The following is a 21,593-nucleotide window of genomic DNA, read 5'->3' on the forward strand; positions in this document are numbered from 1 at the left end:
GGCAGGCGGGGCTGGCTGGCCACAAGGAACAGGCACGGGGCCCTCTGCTTTCCCTGCAGAACACGGCCTCCTGGCTGCCCAGGTGCCTTTTTCTCCCTGGGCCATTTCCCCCTCCAGCCCAGGCCACCCCCACACTCTCAAGTGGCCTGGAACACCCAAGATCCTGGGACACCCCCCCGCCGGCCTGACACACGCTCGCTGTAAGCTGCTGGCTGCTTCTCTGCAGACGAGCTGTGTCTCGCCACCATAGCTAAGCTCCTGGGAGCTGGGCTTCTGTCTACGGTCCACTGTCCACGTTCACTCACACACGTTTAGTAAATGCCTGCTCCGTGCCCAGTGCGGAGGACACACACAGACACGCACGCCAGGGCAGTGAGCCTTCACCGTCCAGAGCAAAGCACAGGGAGGTGAGACGGTGCCCAGAGGATTGTGCTGAGGAAGCACACGGTGGGCGGGTGGGCATGTGCTCCTTCCCTGAAGCGGCACAGCGCCCAGGGCAGTAGGCACGCAAATGCTCCCCGACTGGCTGTCCGGAGATGTCGGGGGGAGGGACCACGAGATACGTAATCATGTTTACGTCAGGCACCAGCCGGCATCTTCAGACAGACAGGGCCTTGCACAGGATTGTGTACCTGGGGCGGCAGCTTCCAACACCCCCACGGCTCTGCTGCAGGCCCCTGGGCACGGCCACCCCGGAAATGCTCTAGTTTAGGGGACAGTGTCCTCTGGATTGAGACTACATCTGAAGAGATGAGACTACATCTATTTTTCTTTCGTGAGGTTGACATACATACTGAAGTGGGTCCTATTATTACCGCCGTCACCCCCACAGCACTGAGGGGTGGGGCCAGAGTCGGGGGAGCCGGTCAGCACCGTCCTGCGCCCGGGGGCAGGGAGAGGCAGCCCGTGCGTCAGCGTTTCTGGCCAGCATCTGAAGCACTAGGACTTCCCGTACCTTCTTCGTCATAGTTAGACATATCATCTGCAATCATATTTCCAAAATCTAGCAGAAGGTTCCAAGTGTCCCTTGGGATTGATCTTTTGTGATGATCCTAATACATAAGAGAAAAAAACCCACGAGACTTGAGGAACAGACGTGACCCTCGGGTGTCCCACCGTCTAGCCGGCTCAGTGCGCAATCTGACGCAGAGTAAGCACCACCGCCCACACTGCCGGATGTGAGTGACAGTAAGAGGCTTCCGGATAAATCTTAGGAGCCACATAATGCCAACGTGCAAATATGGAAAAGCAGACTTATTTAAAAACAGAATAAACATTTAAAATACAAAGTGTATAATCTGTTCCAGTCAAATACGAGGGCATCCCTTTAAATCTCTACCTAACTCCCACTGATTCAGACACAATGCGGGAGGACAGGCAAATTGCACTTGGATACGATTTATTTGTCTCTATACCAGGATGGGGTGACGGTCTAAAAGCGCGTGATCAACATTTGAGATCTAGCAAACATGCGGGGAACGCGGCACGTCTGCGCTGGGATGCACCGTCCGCGGAAGCTTCCACCTCGCGGTCCTGGCGGGCGCTGTCCTCCCCTGCCCTCCCCTCCTAGCACAGAGCTCCCCTCCTGAAGGGACCACGCATCACGCTCACCCCCTCTCTGTGCATTTCTCTAAAGCTCCCCCAGAATGTGTAGCAGCTTTCTCCCGCTCCACATCAGGCCTGGACTCTGGGGTGTTCACTGTGCTCTGGGAGCATTCTGCTGAGCGGGTAGCCGCTCTCCTGTCTGGGGCTCTGTGCACATCCCCAAGGTGCGGCTGTGATGATGCCGCCCCATCTCTGGGAACGTCTGCGACCGAGGTCGCCGGCCACAAACTAGTAAGTGGGGGAGCAGAGTAAAAGTGACGGGCGGCTTTGAAGCCGTGTCTCGGCTTTCCCACGCTGCTGCAAGGAGGCCCCTAACCACACGGAGCCCCAGGGGGCGGACGGACCTCGGCCAGGCCAGGGCCTATGCCATGATCAGGCCTGCCCCTCACATGTTCCCGGAGGAACCGCCACAGTAGGTCTGGGCACACCGACATCGCGCGACTCTCTATTCTGCGAGACCCCGTGCTCCACACGCGTCACACCGTGACACCTGCTTCCCTCCCTCCCGAGGAGGAGGAGCCCCCCCACGAAGAAGGCCCAACGCCACTCAGAGGCCCGCCTCCAGCACAGACAGACCCTCCCCCGAGGGGCCAGATAGCCCTCCCTTTTCCTTCTGAACATCGTAAACACGTTTAAATATGTATCAGACTATGAGCGCGCTGGACACTGGGTTACAATCCATAGCTGAAGCCAGTATCAACATCCAGGACATGTGGGACTGGTGCTTTCTTCAGGAATTCCAAGTTTCTCAGAGGAAGCGCAGAATTAGTTAGTTTGAGTTCCCCAGAGAAGGTGGTGGAGGGATGACGGCCCAGGTCTGCAGGGCATCTGAAACCCTAGCCTGGGGGTTCTGTGTGTGGCTCCCTGAGCTGCTTCGGACATCAGCCTTGGCACAGCCCTGCCTAAAGCTCCGTGGCCGTGGCGCTCTGCATGGCTGAGTGGCTGTGTGGGCACCGTACAGAACACCTTGGTCACATAACACAGACAGCCACGTAAACTGCTGGCCCCCTCCCACTGGGCACAGAGAGCAAGAAGCAGGAGGACACTTACCAATAAAAACGTGTTCCAAAGATCTAAAAATTTAAACCTTCCAGATAATACTAAATTCCAGTATGCAACAGCCATTTCTAAATCTGGCAAAAAGAGAGAAAGAGCAGTTAATAAATCCCAATTTCTTTTTCCACTGCACAAAACGTGATCACATCTTAGCACACTGATATTCACTTCAGTCAATAAAACTCAGCACTCTAAGCCAAGAGTCAGATGAGGCCGACCCCCTACAAAGGTGTTCCTGAAATTGTGTGTAGTCTAAGCTTATATGCTTAGACTCTGGGGATCTATGCATTTGTGAGTCAGCCACGTAAATGATTACCCCTCATGAACATCAGTGTGGGGGACTCTCATCTTCGTATATGTCGGGCTTTCTTCAAACCTGGCTGAACCCACCTGGATACAGTTTGTGCACATCATTTATTATTGGTGCTTTCCAAGTGGACCTGCTTTGCCACCATGGGAGCGGAAAGAGTCAGACGCAAAGGTAAGCCACACACGCGCTACAAGGGATCCACGTTTTCTCAAGACCACAGCTAGGGAGAGAACTTCCACTGACGGGAGAACACTTAGAATCTAAACTGGTTATCAGTTAAAGTCAACATCCCCCGTCTTCCCCAACACAGACCCACACCGCAGGGCTCGGGGGGAAGATGAGGTCTTACGGAATAGGGTCGCTGAGTTTTAGGACTGCATGAGAATACTGTCCTAAGCCATAATTTTTGGAATACTGACTCCTTCTCTGCCTACTGTAAGTTTCATATCTCTTTCTTTCCGTATGCTTGAGATAGCAAGTATATTGAGAGGCTGAGCTGAGTTTGAGGTTAAACCCGACAACCTTTAATCACGTGCTTTAACCACAGGTGCTCACCACTTTTAGACAACAAAAGTACAGTTATAATAACACAATTTCCTAATTACATGTTTACATACATATGTCAGGATGGGCTAATGTGAAAAACAGACAAATAAATACTTAAGGTAACAGATTCTTTTACATGCAAAATATCCAACTAATCGCTTTTCAGGAAATTTTCATCTAATTCCTGGTTGGTCCCACGTGGACAAGTGATTAAAGTAGCCGTGGGGCCCTGGCTGGTTCAGTCGGTACAGCATGCAAACTCTCGATTTCAGGGTTGTGGGTCTGCGCCCCACGTGGGGAGCGGAGTTTACTTACAGTTAACATAAAAAGGTAGAGCCGTAACCGGAGATTCCCAGGGAAACTCATGAGCGAAGTGAAGCACAACAAAATGCCTATACTCCCCGTTTAAAGTCCGTCACAGACTTTCTCAGCCTTAAATATGCTGGAGTCTTCATGAGAAAGAGACGGTCAGGAAGTCTGCAGGACCGACCCTATGGGACGGATGGGACGGCTCGCTAAGCCTCGCCTGCCGCCCGAGGTCTAACGCGGAGATGAGCATCTTGTCTCGCTAAGTCTATGTCCCTGTGACTTCGAAAGAACGCTGACTGAGATCTACACTCAACTCAGCTTCAGGGTGACAAGTACCACACTGAGTAGTGGGGGTGAACCTGGGGAGGAAAGAGGAATCAAGCCGTATGGCAGACATCTAATCTAGGTACTTTGGGGTTAGTCTGGTCCTAGAAACATTTCTTCAAAGTTCTTGATTCGCATGTTTGTGACTAGAAGTAAATGTACACGTTTTCCATATTTAGTATTATCTATGTAAAAACGTTCAACATGGTCTTCACAGACTTACCCATTTGCAAGATAACAACAGGAAAAACACCCCAAATGACAGAATTTGGAGTAAGAAAAACAGCTACCCAAGCGGCTACAAAAAGATGGCGACAGCTCTCTCTTCCAGTGACCACTGAGAAGCCTTGTCTCCTGAGGAAGAAAATGTTTGGAGGAAGGGACTACTTGTTAAAACTGGTTTCTGGTCCTCCATTTGTGATTACCTAATGAAGATGTCCCTTCTGTCAAAAACGGATTTGGGAGGAGATATTAAAAATTAGCTAATTATCATGAAAGTTTATTTCTTCGAAAGTCAAGATTTCTCAAAGCCAACCGCTTCTAGATTCTAGCCGGCACAAAACAACACTGCACTTCCTACATTAGAACAAAGAGCCACGTAACTTTAATTACCTTCTTTATTAGAGTGACTGTCAGTTAAGGACAGGCTGAAGAATCACCCAGAAAACAATACAATTCGGGGCGCCTGGCTGGCACAGCGGTTAAGCGTCTGCCTTCGGCTCAGGGCGTGATCCCAGCGTTACGGGATCGAGCCCCACATCAGGCTCCTCCGCTATGAGCCTGCTTCTTCCTCTCCCACTCCCCCTGCTTGTGTTCCCTCTCTCGCTGGCTGTCTCTATCTCTGTCGAATAAACAAATAAAATCTTAAAAAAAAAAACAAAAACAAAAAACAATACAATCCACATAATTCTAACACAGACATACAAACACACACAAACTTGAAGGAAATGAAGAAAAAATCTTTCTTTTCTTGATCAACCTTTTTGACTGCTATCACTTTTTTCTAGGAACTATAGGAACTCCTCTACCAATCTCTTTATGTTTAATCCTCTAGAGGCGCCCGGGGGGCAGTTGGTGAAGCGTCTGCCTTCGGCTGAGGTCATGATCTCAGGGTCCTGGAGTAGAGCCCCGTGTCGGGCTCCCTGCTCAGTGGGGAGCCTGCTTCTCCCTCTGCCTGCTGCTCCCCCTGCTTGTGCTCTCTCACCCTCTGTCAAATAAATAAATAAAATCTTTTACAAAAATTCTATATTTAATCTCTCAGGAGAGAGACCACATAATATGCTTTGGAAATTGTAAAATCAATTGTTCTGCTCTGGGTATATAGTCATAAAACTATTCATCTGGCTTTATTTTTTTTTTTTAAGTCTTCAAAAAACTTCTAAATGGAGGGTCATGTACTTGAATGATCTGATTTCCTGAAGAGCTGTTGCTTCCTGGCAGTTCCCTGCCCTCTCCACAGGCTGCTAAGACTCTGCAGGCGTCCGTCCCTATAGGTGTCGGGGTCCTGCAGGTGTCTGCAGACAGGCCTGAGACTCAGGAAAGGGGCCGCAGGTGAGAGTGGAGATCTCCGTCTCTGCCGCCTGATGCAGAGGCTGAGCTCTCTAAACCAGAACTTGGGCCGCAAACATCTTCCAAAAACACTCCTTCCCCTCACACTGAGTCTCCTTGAAATATTCACGGAGAAAGAAAATAGATTTGCAGACTGGAAGTCAGGTCCTTAATTCAGACTCTGATTGACAACCTCCTGAAAACGGCTTGGAATTACACCTGCATTTGAGGGGGCGACTTCGGGCTGAAGCTGGAGTGTCATCTTGAGAAAAGCCTGGTGATGCTGTCTTGACAACGCTCACAGCAGTCACTGGCTAGTCACAGGCGTTAATTTGCCTCAGCCTCTTAGAAAGGAATAGATCGGAACAGGAAAGATGATACAGCAGAAGTTGTAGTTCCACAAGTAAGAAATCAGCTCAGGAAAGAATAGTCCTGGGCACACCTATTAGGGTTATCATAGAAAAGGGGGAAACCCCACATCAAAACCCCCAGAAGTAACAGGTGCTGGCAAAGATGTGGAGCCAGTGCGCCTGTGTTCTGCTGGCGACAAGGTCAGGTGGGGCAGCCGCCACGGAGGCCAGTACGGTGGCTCCTTGGGAAATCCAATGCAGACTTACTATACAACCCCACAATTCCATATTGGGAATAAGCCCAAGGAATGGAGAAGCAGGGGCTCGGGCAGACGTGGGAAGAGCCGTGTTCACAGCAGCATTTCTCACAAGACCTAAGAGCTGGAAGCGACCCAAGTGTCCACTGCGGATGAATGTGTGAGCAAAATGTGGCATGTGTGCCGTGCACATGGGAGTATCACCCAGGCTTCAAAAGGAAGGACACTGACACGACACAACCAGGAAGAGCCTTGGGGACACTGTGATCAAAGGAATAAATGAGTCACAGAAGGACATGCGCTGTGAGCTACCTGCGGGAGCCGACTTTGCACAGACAGGCTGGCACCAGTGGCTGGGGGGCTGTCACTGTTTGGTAGGGAGAGTCCAGTTCTCAGGCTAGGAAAGTTCCAGAGACGGGTGGGGGCAGTGGTTGGACAACAGTGGGGGTGCCACTGAGCTGCCCACTTAAAACAGTTAAAATGGCAAAGAAGAAAGGAAGGAGAGGAGAGGAGAGGAAAAACAGTCCGGGGAGAAGCCCCCCCAGGACCCCGATGAAGATTTAGGATGAGCAGTTGTGTGCTTCAGCCCCTCCTTTCTGTCCGCCCCCCAATTTTTTTTAAAGTGAGGGAAGGGGGAGGGGAAGAGAGAGATAGAATCTCAAGCAGGCTCCGCCCCCAGCATGGAGCCCCATTGGCGGCTCAATCCCACGACCCTGCGAGACCACAACCTGAGCCAAAATTAAGAGTCGGAGGCCCAACCCACTGAGCCACCCAGGTGCCCCTACTTTCTGTCCCTTAAGCGACTGATGACAAGGAACATTCATGGGCATGTGGAAGGGTTCTAGAAAGGTAGTGGGAGAGGCAGCATAGTTTTTAAATTTCTGTGAATCTTCACATAAAAACAGAAAAAGCACCTGGACAGCATATCCCAAACCAAAGGCAACATTTACAGTGCCGTCCAGGCAGGAGAGGATGACCCATCAGCAGTCACACGACCTGCATGGGCTGTGGGGGGTCAGAGCAGCACGGGGTCCCTGGCAGATGTGACAGCAGGGGCCTCAGGACAGCAGCAGGGGCTCCCCACAAAGCCTTGCCAGGACAAGGGGACGAAGACCCTGAACTGGGCTGCTGGTGACCAGCAGGAGGTGGGTGCAGGGACCTGCCCCAAGCTGGCCCCCATGCACCCCAGAACCCACCCACCAGGCATCTCCCAAATAGGGCCTCACCGCACAGGCAGTGGGGAATGGGTGGCAAGGTGACCAGCAAAGGACACCAGAGATAGGAAAAGACAAAGCAGGGAGAGCGACAGAGGCAGGACACCTTAGGAAGCAAACTTCATGTTACTGTACACGACACGCACATGCGTGCACACAGGGACCTACCGGCGGGCAAGTCCACACACACGCGTGAGCCTGATGAGGAAAGTGGCCTGAACCAGCCTCTTAGAAGCCCAAGAAAGTAATTTCACATAAAGATGAGCGAGCAAAAAGCATGACACTTTATCCTAAGAAAAAACAATTGCAAACAGATTGTCACCCAGGAAAACAAGACCTTCCGTTTCAAACAGGCGAAGAGATCGAGAAATGACAAGACACAGGGAGAACAGCACACACAACGGAGAGACTTGGGAGGAGAGGACAAAGCTCAGGAACCAGGAATTGAAGAAACTGTTTCAGAAATAGCCAACTTAGAGGAGGGACCCAGCAAAGAGGCTCGACAGATGGAGGCTGGAGGGAAAGAGGGGGACAGGGAAGGCAGTCCTTCCAGGAAAGAGTGAGGAGCCACAAGGGCTGCAGAGGAAGTGAGCCGTCTGGAAATCTACGTCCTGGCAGGTGGAGAAAAGGGAGCCAGGGGTGGGGCGAGAGCCCTTCTGAAGGAAGAAAGACCTGAAAGGATTTGGGGGAGGGCACGTCCCAGGCGTGGGGGCACTGGTCCTGCAGGGTCAGCACCCAGCCATTGTCAGCAACAATCACTGACTTAGAGGAGAAAGGAAAACAATCCTGGGGGGCGCCCTGGGCAGGGCAGTCAGATTATCCTCAGAGGACAGAGTCTGCAGTCGGGACCAGAAAAGAGTGGAAGGACACAAGTAAGACACTCAAGGAAGGAAACACTTGAGCCAAGACCTTATGCCCAGGAGGACTGCTCGAGCACGCTAGGGCCGGGGCTCCCTGCGGACACACATGGAGGCTGGTGGCACCTGCTCCCTGTCTGGCCGCACAGCCCCAGCGGCACCTAGTCGGTGCGTGCAGCGAACACGCAGGCTGCTATTCAGAAAGCGCATGCAACCTTTACAAACATTCCTCAGTATTTGTATTGGTGGCAGAAGAAAGGAAATGCGGTTATCATACAGGAAACCTTAAGTTAAAAAAAGTCCTGCAGTCCTGAGTTTGAATGAGAAGCACTAGCGGGAAGCTGTGTTTACTGGAGAATCTAGAGATAGCGGCCGAGTCGGTACCCACGAGCACTGCAGCTGACGGCACTCTGGTCCTGAGATGGCTTTCTTCAGCCGAAGAAACCAGGGCTCCCTGCAGAAAGGGCCAGCGTCCTATGTGGGGCAGGAAGATGAGCCGCAAGCAGCCTGTCCTGGCAGACGGGGGGTAACAGCCACACACCCCGGGTGACATCAAGGGGATGCCTGGGCCCACGTGCAGACGCTCCCCCGGTTCCCCCGGCCACGGGCAGGATGATTGTCCCTCAGTGTCAGCTGAAACCTTCCCCTGTGATTCAGTCCTTGGGTTCACAACGATATGACAAAAATGCACACTGATGGACAGTTTCCACAGGTGCCAGGGAAACAGTCTGTTGTCTTGACGTGGGACAGAGGCACAGAAGCGAGCATCCACCCGCCGTCCCCAGATGACCTGTGCTGCTGGGTGTGAGGCCTCGTCTGGTAAGAGTTTTCCACGTCATACATGAAAGACTGACGGAGCTGGCCACAGCGGGTGGACGGATCTGGGCAGTGAGCTGCAGAAGGAGCGGCGAGCGTCCCAAACACAAGATGGCCAGAGACGAGGTCTGATCCAGACAGCCCTCAGCGCCTGCAGTCTCCCCAGAGGCTGGAAGGCGAGTGTGTGCCCACCCGAGACACCCCCAGGTGCACACCAGCACCACCACGCAGCGGACCGGCCACCTCATGGGATGTCATGGAGCCAAAAACATTTCACCTATTTTTCTTAGTGGTCCTAACATAAAAAATAAAAGCACTACTCATCCTGTTAAATAAACCAGAGGCCGGCGGTGCGGGCCCTGGGAGCCCAGATGGCAGGGCGGGTGATTTACGAAGAGACCTGGGACACCCTGTCCTCCCATATGCCTGTCCCTCTTTCTCAGATGGCCCCTCTGAGGGCCACATACAGCTCAGAAGCCGCCCCTACACCCCACGCTGCCTCCCCTGGCAGCCACCTAACCTTGCCACGGTGGAAACGGCAGTGAAGAAGGAGTTCCTCCAGGTGTGTCCAGTCTGCACCACTGAGAATGGAGCGCGGAGGTGGAAAGTGCCCTCAGACAGCCAGGTCCATGGAGGGTGTGTTTGCAGCTGGCTGCGAGGCAGGAGGTAAATGTATGTACTATGTCAGAGTGAGAGCAAAATGCATGGGCTGATGTCATCAAGACAGCGCCATGCACAAGGCAAGACGACGCTCCAACCAAGCAACCAACCATACAGCGACCTTGACCAAAGTCGCACCGTCTCCTACCTAAGGGGACACTTTAACCTTGTAATCTGGCTTAAGACTGTGTGACCGCCAGGGGACGCATCCTCAGGGCACTCTGTGGCCGCTCTCTGAGAGAGCAAGAAAGCTTCTCCTGTCCACCACACACAGGAGCCAATGACGTGGCCCATTGCTTTCAACGGCGCCAACCATGACAGGACCACATGAAGCAACACGACCTGAGCAAATCACCATGGTTTTGATCAACGTTTGCTGCTTTTAAAAAATGAGGTGAAGGCATTTGAATAGAAATAGAACTGTGACTATTTCAGGAGTTTAAAAATTGTGATATATTTTTTTCATACAACATATAAGCCTAGCATGAAACAAGTAATTTGAGATTGAGTAACAACCTACAAGATGTGGGCAAACTGGGAAGTACCTTGGGCCAGAACCTGTCTAAAGGTGGGTCCTGAGTGTCCTGAGAAAGTGCAGACCACAGGAGAAGAGGAGACAAGCTCGGAGCACAGGGCAGTGCCACCCCCCACCCCCGCAAAGAACCTGCCCCTTCAAACCCCCTGCTCTGGGACAGAAAAGCCTGCCCCCTCCGCCCCTGCTCTGGGAGTGAAGAGCCTGCCCCCCCTGCCCCCCTGCTCTGGGAGTGAAGAGCCTGCCCCTGCCTGCCCCCACCCCTGCTCGGGGAGGGAAGAACCTGTCCCTCCCTCGACCTGCACCTGCATTTGGTATGGTGACAGGAGAAGGAAAGGAAGAATGTCAGAGACAGAAGGGATAAGAATGTTTACTACTCACACACACCTGCAAACATCCATGAGTGAAATTAGGCCCTGAAATCTATGGATTTTCAATCTCCTTTTGGTTTCCTTCCTAAATCTGGTTACTGTATAACACTGCTTTATGTATAAGAACTCTTCTTCGAAGCATTCTTTCTAATATACCTGTTTAATCCCTCTTTAAAGGCCATGTAAGTCCCCGCTCCAAACTTGTAAGATATTTTTCTGAACTGACCGTATCTGTTACATTAAACAGAAATAAGTTGTATAGTACTTAGGAGGAAAAACAAATGAAAATAAGCAGAAGAAAACCCTCAAAGAAATCAAAACCGTTTGAAAATTTAAGTTAGGAATTTTCCAAATGTACCATATGTGGTAATAAACAAGTTATATTACAGCAAAATTGTACAACTCTGAAGGAAGTAATAAATGGGATCCAAGGCACATCAGAATTGTTTTAAATCTCCAGACCAGGACAGGATTCAGGTCCCCTGGCTGGTCCCAACAATCCTCTCTGCCGATCACACACCTGGCTGACACAAACGCTCTGTGGACACTAATTGTTGACTTCTCTAACCCATGAGTCAACTGGATATCAATATGACAGAACAGGGAGCATCTGCAAATTAGTTTACTACCAAGCGCGCTAGCCTGCGCGTGGTGCAACCCGCGGAGAGAAGACCTTAGGGAGGAACACTGTAGCGGCGGGAATGACACCTGGCTGGTCATACCCACTTTCAGTCTCATGAAGATGTGGCTTCTTACGAGTGTGGATTTTACACTCACCTAAACCCTTCTGCCCGGGGTTCTTAGCAAAGGTAAAGGTAAACTGATAAAAATCCTTAAACTTCGCCGTGTCCTTCAGTTCCTGCTCCAGTCTCGGCAGAAGGGCTCTCAGCTTCTCGGTGCTGTCACACCTGCAATGAGAGACAGGGCTGTGGTGGCGGAGTCATGCCTCCCCGCCTGCCAGCAGCTCCCCGGTGCCTGCGGGCTTAGCGGCATGATGCTCTTGCGTCCGCTCCGGTCTGGCCAGGCGCACTGCTTGGGGGCCCCCCGCCCTGGCTAAAAGGACTCCAACGTTCCGGAAGCGATTGTGGTGATGGCTGCACAGCTCTGGGAAGACACCAAAACCACTGACTGGTAGGCTAAGTGGATGAACTCTACAGTATAGGAACTGTAACTTAATAAAAAAGAAAAGGAAAAACCAAAAACCAAAATTGCTTGCCTTCCTCTATGAGTTGGAATACAGACACACGCACACGCCAGGGCCCTGGGGTGACAGAGGAGCAAGGCGGAAAGACCCCAGCTCTCGGCCACCTCGTGGAGCCGAGCCACTCTGCCAGCCCGCAAGCTCCTGATCTTGTGGTCACTTCCTTACGGCAGGCTAGAGTTAAAAAATCCAAGTATGATAAAACACAACTCCATTGCTTTAAAATGGGGTTTTCTGGGTGGGGGAAGGGGGTACATAGGTGAGGGGATTGAGGGCACTTATCAAGATGAGCACCGAGTCATGTACAGAATTGCTGAATCACTACATGGTTCACCTGCAACTAATGTAACAATATGTTAAATATGTTATTTAAAAAATAAATTAAAATAAATAATAAAATTGGATTTTCCTCCAAAAAGTCAACAATCTTTAAGACTATTAAAAAGCCTTGGGGCGCCTGGGTGGCTGAGTCAGTAAAGTGTCTGCCTTCAGCTCAGGTCATGGTCTCAGGGTCCTGGGATGGAGCCTCACGTCGGGCTCTCTGCTCAGCGGGGAGCCTGCTTCTCCCCCTCCCTCTGCTGCTGCCCCTCCCCTGGTCGTGCTCTCCCTCTCCCATGCTCTCTCTCTCTCAAATATATAAAATCTTTAAAAAAAATAAAAAAATATTAAAAAGACTTTTTTTTTTAAAGATTTTATTTATTTATTTGACAGAGAGAGACAGCCAACGAGAGAGGGAACACAAGCAGGAGAGGAAGAAGCAGGCTCCCATCAGAGGAGCCTGATGTGGGGCTCGATCCCAGAATGCCGGGATCACGCCCTGAGCCGAAGGCAGACGCTTAACGACTGAGTCACCCAGGCGCCCCTATTAAAAAGACTTTAAAGCAGAAATCTAGAATAGCAAATCATAAAATTTGTCTTTTTTATTTCGACTACCCAACAAGGAAGAGAATAATAGGCACGCTTCATGGATGTGTGCCTGCAGTCAGCAGGGCTTCGGAGAGAGCAGAACACCCTGCATCAGCAGCCCCAAGCCCAGGAGGTCCAGGCCTACAGCTCCAGGGACCCACCACAAGGGGGGTCGGGGACAGCACCTTCCCCACCACTGGACTTCCCACTCCTGTGTGCCTGTATCACCCCTCAACGAGCACTCCTGGACAGTCAGTCACCCCGACTCTGAACTTTCTTCGTGGGAACTCATGGTGTTATTTCTGTGTTAAGTCTGTGCCGTTCACTATGACGGCTCAGTGGAGTCATTTTCAGTGCCAAGTAGCATTCCCTTGTATTCATACTTTATAACTTATATATCCCACTTATGATCACTATTCTGGCTGTATTTAGTTTTCTAGTAACAAAGAAGGTTGTTAAAAAGGTTTCCATACATGTCTCCTGGCACACAGGTAAGTTTGCTAGGTTAGGCGCAAGCCCGAGTGGGCCAGCTGGGTCACACAGTCCATGAACCTTCAGTGTTGTGGTATCAGACACAAAGAGACTGTCCTGCTTCACACCCCCACCAGCAGGATAGTAGGGTTCCTGTTGCTCCCATTTTCACTGATACATGCAACTGTGTCTTACCTTAGCCATTTCACAGAGACGGTTTATCGTAGTTTTAACCTGTACTTCCCCAGTGATCGAGATTAAACTTCTTGTATTTTGACCAGCTATTAGGAAATTCTCTTTTGTGAAGTGCCTGTTCAAGTCTCTTGTCCGTTTTCAATTAGGTATCTTTTTCTTATTGTTTTCAGGATTTCTTTATATATGAAGGACACAAGCCTTTGTCAGCTAAGCATTTTTAAAGTACTCTCACCCAGAATGTGGACTGCCTTTTCATTTCCTTGGTGGTATTTCTTGACGATCAGTTCTTATTTTTAGTATAATATCCTATCAGTCTTCTTCACAGTGTATGTTTAATGTGTTCAAATTTTCCCTGTGGTCATAAAGATATCCTCCTACATGACTTTCCCAGAGGCTTCTTCTGGCTTTTGCCTTTAGCCTTTCACACGGACATCTACAAACCACTCAGAACTCTAAGACTTTTACATCTTATGCATCTTTTGAACCTTAGGACTGAGAGTAGCCAATAATATTCCTTCTCAAAATATCCTCTTGTGCTTGCTTCAGCAGCACACACACCAAAATATCCTTTCCAGGTTTGGTTGTCCAGGTTGTGTTGGCCTTGAAACAAACTAGAAAGCGTTTCTTCCTGTATGGTTTTCTAAGCGGTTGTGTAAAGTTGTGTAAAGTATTCTCCTCGTTAAATGTTTTGTAGGAGGTGCTGGTGCACCAATCCTGGCCACCTGTTTTCTTTTTGAAAAGATTTTAAATTTGGATTCAAATTTGAGAGTTACAGAACTATTTATGTGTCCATTTCAGTGAATCGTATTTTTAAGAGAATTGCTCTCCTGCGTCGAGGTTTTCACATTTACGAGCACAGAGTTGTTGGCACACGTTCTTATTTTTTAACAGCTACAGGAACTACAGTGATGTCTCCCTGTTCATTCCATGTTGGTTATTTGTTACTTATTACTTCTATAAATCTTTTCAAACAAGCTTCTGGCTTTATGGATTTTTCCTATTGACTTCATTTCTATTTCCTTAAATAACTGCCTGTTTAAAAAAATTAATTCCTTCCCGCTACACTCTTTAATTTCCTGCTCTTTTTCTACTTCCTGAGATGGATTCCTTGCTCACTGATTTTTAACTCTTCCTTCTAAAATATGCATTTAAGAAGTTGAATCCTGCAAGTTTTCATGTGTAGTGTTTTCGTCATCATTCAAAATATTTTATAATTTCCACTGTAACTTCTTCTTACTCCCAAGGTTTATTCGGGAGTATACAATATGCACACATATTTCAACCTATCAAGTTATCTTTTTGTTATGTTTCTCCCTTAATTGTATTCTGGTCAGAAAGTATACTCTGTATCATTTCAATCCTTTGAAATTTGTTGCATATCTTATGGCCCAGTTTATGGTTGATATTTATAAATGGTCTATTCTTCTCCTGAAAAGAATACGTATGCTTCATCATCATGCTCTAAGTGCATCCATTAGGCCATTTGTTGTGTTGTCCAAATCTATTTCCTGACTGATTTTTCACCTACTCATTCTATCAGTTGGTAAGATGTGTGTGAGAATTCCCCACTTTGATTGTAGATGTGTATCTTTCTCTTTGTAGTGTTTATTTTTCCTTTAAATAATCCACTGCCTTCCATGTGAAATAAGCCTCCCTCATTATGAAATGTCCTTCACTATCTCTAGAATTACTTTTTACCTTAAAGCTTATTTTAATACTGACATAGCCACACCAAATTTTTTTGGTTCAATGTTTGCAAATTATATCAACTTTGATCCTTCAAATAGTTTTGTGCCCTTATGTTTTAATTGTATCTTAAATTACATTCTGTATACTTCATATAAGGAGGCATAAATTTATCTAACACATTTTGGAAAGAGTCACACTCAAAATCTTTAAAATACGTCTTTTAACTTATAGCACTTAGGATAGCAGACAGGAATTTTTAAAGTTTACCTGTACAACATAATTCTAGATAATGCCTAAGAAATGCCAGTGTTTCCACAAGAAACACTCATGTCCAAAGTCTCCCATTTGGGGGAGGTTTTAGCAGATGGGATAAAGTGTAGTACAATGACAAGAGAATGCTTCTTTAATAGGGGTTTTCCATTCTAAAATCCCCATACCTCGCCTCGGCTTTCTTGCGCGCACAGACGTGAAGCAACATGCCGTGACACCACTGTAACAGTGATGTCTTTGGTTTGGTTTTATACAACCTCCAGCAATAGGGCACGTCTTGTAGAGTTATCATCTAAACAGACAAGGCTGATAAATATAATAGATTCATCAGTTTAGTGGAAAAAACAAATGTTCTATTTTTTCCCCTGGGATGCTGTGAGTCCATGCCTTAAGAACATGTTTACCTTAGACTTTCAAGCTCCTTCAGCAGCTAAAAATAAGCTAGTTTAAGTTGTCAATACTGAAATATCACAATATCAGCAAATAAAGCAAGTTGGCATTTATATCACTCTATGAAATAGCTTAGTAAGCTTAATGATTACAAGACATTGAAGTTACATGCTTTCCTTTACTTCTCTGACTTATCTGACAAGTGAGAAACATCTTAAGTTATTTATGAAGCTTTTATTCCACCCCTGTAGGTAGAACACAGAAGTATTACAAGCAAAAAAACAAAATGACATTATATTGATGTTTAACACAGCAACACAAATAATACATTTAGGGTACAGTATCATGAAATAAATTGAATGGCTGAAAACAAACAAAGACACCCTGATATTTACTGTGAATTCAAAACCGGAAGGATAAAAATCAAAAAGAAAAAATTAATTACAAAAGGGATTAATCTGAATAAAAGTACTAAATAAAACTTTAACTGGAATTTAAAAGGAAACCAAAGGCTTAATAGAGCAAAGGCACAAAAATTTATAAGATACACACAGAAATAAATTAATTTGAAATTAATGTTTATAGGTTGTTGAAAAATAATTAATGTTGAAAGCATCTTCCTTTTTGAAAAAATTTAAACTGAGACCAGTTCACTTACCCAAGCTCTGTCATGCCATCTACAAATTCCTTTTTGCTAAATTCACATTGCGTCGCTGCCCTGAATTTCCATGCTATAACCAAAACGCTGACACTGGCAGGATCTAGGCTTAAGTCATCACAAAACTGTTGAATCCCATCAATTCCAATTTTATTTTCATCTTGTGGGTCTACAGGTAAAATCAAGAGAGAAAGAAATTTGGTATTTTGAGAAGTACCACTAAAATGGGTGGTTAGAATCGTAGCAACCATGTTTCAGATACATCAGTCAACAGACCACAAATTTCTGCTGTATGTGAAACAGCAACAAATAATACTTTATCCAGCAAAAAAGCTGTATTTTAAAAATCTAGGTTAGTAGAGTTTAGGGGAAGAAAAAAAGAATACTGCGACTTCTTTGAGAAGGCTTCATCATTAAGAAAAAATTTAATTTCCATAAAGTAAAATAAAAATTCAAGCTTACACAATTCTAGTTTGCTCAAAGGCAAACTGCTACAAAAAAATACTGCATTGTGAGGTGCCTGGCTGGCCCGGTTGGGGGAACACGTGCCTCTTGATCTCAGGGTCGTGAGTTTGAGCCCTAGGTTAGGTGTGGACATTACTTAAAAAATTTTAAAAATCCGCAATTAAAAAAATATTGCATTTGTAAAGTGTTTACAATAAGTTTTTATGACAACCCTGCCAAAACAATAGAGAAACCGATGTTTTTCTTTTTAAAGTGATTTCATTTGCTATAATTTTAATGCTACTATACAACATTTAGGTTGCAAAATCATTTAGTTCATGCATCCACATTTAATGTCTTAGAAATTCAGGCCTCCCTTACTCCCCATTTCTGGTTTAGAAATGAAATTAAGGAACTCAGCATTTCTGTATCAGAAAATCAAATAGCAAAATCTATTAGAAAAATCTCAGCAAGACCTCACCAAACTAGGTCTAGTAATTTCCAGCAGAATGCGCCTATGCTGATATATCATCATGACGTATGTGTTAATTCTGCTGGTTTAGAAGGTGCGAATAGGAGATCCGTAGCCGCTTTGCTCAGATGAAGATTAAGTGTGATACACTTTCCTTCCATCACACAAAATTTAACTTTGGTCACTTAAGTACTATATGATACCTTTTTATAGACATGTCGTTACCAAAAGAAAAGAAAAGAAAAAGTATCCCGTCAATGAAACAAATGGAAGCACAGCTTCCTCCCCACCCTTTGTCCAGTATGTGTGGGTGGGCACCCCGGGGCTTCTGCCTCTCGCCCACCTTCCCAAAGCTACAGACCTTCAGGAGAAGAGCATGACTGCCCTCGGTGCCTTCACCTCATACATTTCACATGCAACAATACCCACTATTTTAAAGTAATTGTACTCATTCATTTGCATACATTAACATAATAACCGTTATATTTATCAATAGTCTTTGAACAATATATTTCTTTCTAGACCCCTAGATGATTGCACAATGTGCCTACTTTAAACGACAAGAATTGCATGAATAAAATTAAATGATGAAAAGATGTTGTTTAAACTAAAGAAATAACTCTCACTAAGTATTTTTTTTTTTAAAGATTTTATTTATTTGACAGAGACAGCCAGCGAGAGAGAGGGAACACAAGCAGGGGGAGTGGGAGAGGAAGAAGCAGGCTCACAGCAGAAGAGCCTGATGTGGGGCTCGATCCCAGAACACTGGGATCACGCCCTGAGCCGAAGGCAAAGGCTTAACCGCTGTGCCACCCAGGCGCCCCTCTCACTAAGTTTTTTTTTTTTTTTTTTAAGATTTTATTTATTTATTTGACAGAGATAGAGACAGCCAGCGAGAGAGGGAACACAAGCAGGGGGAGTGGGAGAGGAAGAAGCAGGCTTATAGCGGAGAAGCCTGATGTGAGGCTCGATCCCAGAACGCCAGGATCACGCCCTGAGCCAAAGGCAGACACTTAACGACTGCGCCACCCAGGCGCCCCTCTCACTAAGTATTTTTAAAGGCGCTAGGCATATTTGAATCACTTCAGAAATCTGCATAGCACGTGACTCACAAAATTAGCTCCACAATTAACTTAGCCAAAAAAATTTAAAGCACATTAAAGCTTATTAAAAACAATGATTTTTCATTTTGAAAACCAATGTTCATTTTTCAAATACAATCTGGTCTTTCTACCACTTAGTATGTTTCTGTGCCAAAGTTTAAAACAAAACAAAAAAAAGAATGTAATTTTCAGATCTAAATAGATTAAAATATATACTTGGTATTTTCAAAAGTAAAAAATGAAAATAATACATAAACAAGAATTTAAAGCCAAGGAATTATTCTGTTTGGGTTAATGCTTGTTTAAATAATGTTTTCATTTTTGTCTTTAAATTTTGGAAAAGAAGGCTAACCTTAGAAACTACTAGAAAGAAAATAAACTCTTGAATAGTTGTTGCCTCTCCAATTACAGCGGGGATTGGACATGTGATATGAAATCTGACAGCCTGCTGAGTGATTCCGATTGGTACAGACTTATCAGAGAGACTTCTTCCTGCAGCAGGACCATATTTTGATAGCGAAAGCTCCATTCCAAGTGCTGATTTCAATAAAACAACAATGGTCCCCAATTTACAACACAAACGTTTCTTTGCTAAGAGCTCCCCCCGCCCCCAGCTCCCTCAAGAGCCTGTCAGTTCCAGGCCCATCACGTGGCTACACTGTGTTAGCAGAAGGACGACTTCCACCCTCAGGTCAGACTTACTGCTTCAACTGCCCTCTCGCCACGAGCACTCCAGCTCACACACAAAAGTGCGGGGGAAATCGGCGTGTGGCCGGAGCAGCACACCCCACAGCAAGGAGACGATGCCACAGCTGGCCGTGCCCGCCGCAGACCCCGCCCCGGGCAGGCTCACCACGGCTGCGTCTGTGGACCCCTCTCCGGTCATCCCAGCCCAGCCGCTCTCGGTCAGGGTCCCTCCAAACGGACTGCACGCTGCAGCGGATACCAGGAAGAGGAGGAATAGCCTTCCGGAGGTCTTGTAAACACGGCATAAGAAACTCAGGAGCTGGAATACGCCTTCTGCTCCCGGAGATGGAAGCGAGCTGCCCGCGTCTCCCCGCGGCCGCGGCCTCCCCTTACCTCTGTACCTGTTGAACAGCTGCTCCAGCTTCGTCTTGTCCACTGTGCTTCTCATGGGTTCCTTGAGGAAGGAGTCTGGGCTCGGTGAGAAGTCGTCTGCGGCCACGTCTAGTTTCCACTCATCCTGCGTTACGCAGCAGACGGCACTTCTTTGGCCACGGTGAGGAAATGCCATAAACTGGGGACCGTGTTCTTCCAAGATGACCTACGTGTTCGCGTTGGACACAGAAGCAGCAGGAAAGCCAACACCACTGGCTCAGAGCGTTGTTTCAGCATCCCATGACTACTGCCGGTATTCTAACTGAACTTCGCTGTGTCTCACTGGGTCAACTTCACTGCAGAACCCCGGGACAACACGCCTTGTTCTTCATTAGTCAAGAAGACTGCACGGTCTTCTGAAAACTGAAATGACAGCAATCTAATAACAAGTATGCAAAGTGTAGTCTTCAAACAATTATGAGAATTCGTATTTTACACAAAATACATTTTGATCTCCACCCACTTCAATTTGCACAAAACACAACATTATTTTTTTCCTAAGGTCCCTCTTTTACACACGTAGCCTTGTGATGCAGTGAGGCTGGGTACCTGACCCAAGGCGTGACCTTATCACCATCTGCAGGACCGCCTTCAGCTTCAATTAATTTCAGGCTCTACTGAACAGGAGAAGAGCTTCACACAGTTTGTAAACATCCATGTTTTAAGTTTTTCCCTGTTTAAAATCAACAGAGCCACACTGATGAACACACATACAGGTAACTAAGAATAGTGTTAAGCACCACTTACAAAAGTTCCAAAGTAGCCACAAAAAGCCCGTTATGACTAAACGTAATAACATGAATAACAGAAATTTCTGTGCACATGAGACAGAAATAAAATGGAAAACTAGGGCAGAGGCTGAGGGAGGTAGTAAATAACAGAGCTGCCAAGTAACTGTACTATATATAGTGGGTAAGGAGACAAAACAGCGTCCCCGTGCTTCCAGATATGGGATGGTTAGGCTTGGACTTATCTAAGGTAACCTGATGAAAAGGACATCAGCAATGAGAGTGACTCACTCCCCTCTGTAAATCAACAGACTCTAACCTACCAGATGCCAATGCTCTGAAACACTTCACAAAATAATATGAGGAAAAGCTTCACTTGAAAGGATTTATAGTCAATCTTGTTCAAAAAAGGATGTGACAGTTTATAAAACCACATAGAGCACACGGTAGCTTACAGAAATATGTAAATGCAATACACATGCCAATGGAGAGACTGAGGAGGGAAAAAGCAGGAAAGTCAGGGGTGAGACTCAGACTCAGACACACATACCACATCCAAGAGCTGAACACAGGCTAAAAATTAGGCTCTGAGCTTCCTAGTTGCCAAATCAAAGATGAAAACAGGATTGGTCAGGAAAATCTGTTTTCATAAGATTTAAAAACCTTCCAGTGGCCCAGAGGTGGCCCAGCTCTTCCCGGCACTGAAACCCAAAGGGGTGGCCCCTGTGGTCACTCATGAAAGGGTGACTGCCTCGTGCCCTTCCTGCCCTTCCTGCCCTTCCTGCCCTTCACAGTAGACCAGCCCGTCCCCCAATGCCGACCGTGAACAGCAGAGCAAGCCCCCAAAGCTGCTTCTTACAGCATCCCTTACTGCATGCTGATGCCAAAACATCTGGGTACAATCCAGCCGGAGAATAACGTGATGCAGTTCAAACTCACCGCTCCCCAGGTACGGTCTGGGCATCCCAGGGTCCTGAGACCTCTCAGGGGTTCCACCTGACAAAACTACCTTCTCGTCAATCCCAAGCCATTATCTGCCTTTCTCAGGCTCACTGGAATGCAGTGGAGGCCACGTGACTTGTGCTTCTTGCAAGAATGTAAATATGCAATCAGCTGATTATTGTTATTTTTAAATATACAAATGTTTTTAAACTTTTCATTGTAACTTCTGAAACAGTAAATCCCGATGGCT

At 47.0% G+C, this 21,593-nt stretch overlaps 1 protein-coding gene across 7 annotated transcripts in view; it reads right to left on the reverse strand.

Annotated features, from left to right (window-relative positions):
- Positions 1 to 21,593, reverse strand: part of DCUN1D2 (defective in cullin neddylation 1 domain containing 2) — a 28,460-nt gene that overhangs the window by 2,366 nt on the left and 4,501 nt on the right. Inside the window, exons 2-7 of one of the 7 annotated variants that reach the window (XR_004626839.1) lie at positions 19,635 to 20,036; positions 16,536 to 16,704; positions 11,533 to 11,663; positions 9,713 to 9,844; positions 2,656 to 2,738; positions 816 to 1,052 (exon numbers count right to left, since the gene is read on the reverse strand). Coding sequence is in view for 5 of the 7 variants with exons in the window: in XM_019806658.2 (XP_019662217.1) it covers positions 956 to 1,052; positions 2,656 to 2,738; positions 9,713 to 9,844; positions 11,533 to 11,663; positions 16,536 to 16,704; positions 19,635 to 19,809 (787 nt within the window). In the remaining 2 variants the exon portion in view is untranslated. Of the gene's footprint in view, positions 1 to 794; positions 1,053 to 2,655; positions 2,739 to 9,712; positions 9,845 to 11,532; positions 11,664 to 15,654; positions 16,507 to 16,535; positions 16,705 to 19,634; positions 20,053 to 21,593 lie in introns of those variants that run through there. The other 6 variants (XR_004626838.1, XM_019806658.2, XM_019806659.2 and 3 more) reach the window with 6 other exon arrangements.

Source organism: Ailuropoda melanoleuca, chromosome 7 (genome assembly GCF_002007445.2).
Source record: "Ailuropoda melanoleuca isolate Jingjing chromosome 7, ASM200744v2, whole genome shotgun sequence".
NCBI classification, from domain to species: Eukaryota; Metazoa; Chordata; class Mammalia; order Carnivora; family Ursidae; genus Ailuropoda; species Ailuropoda melanoleuca.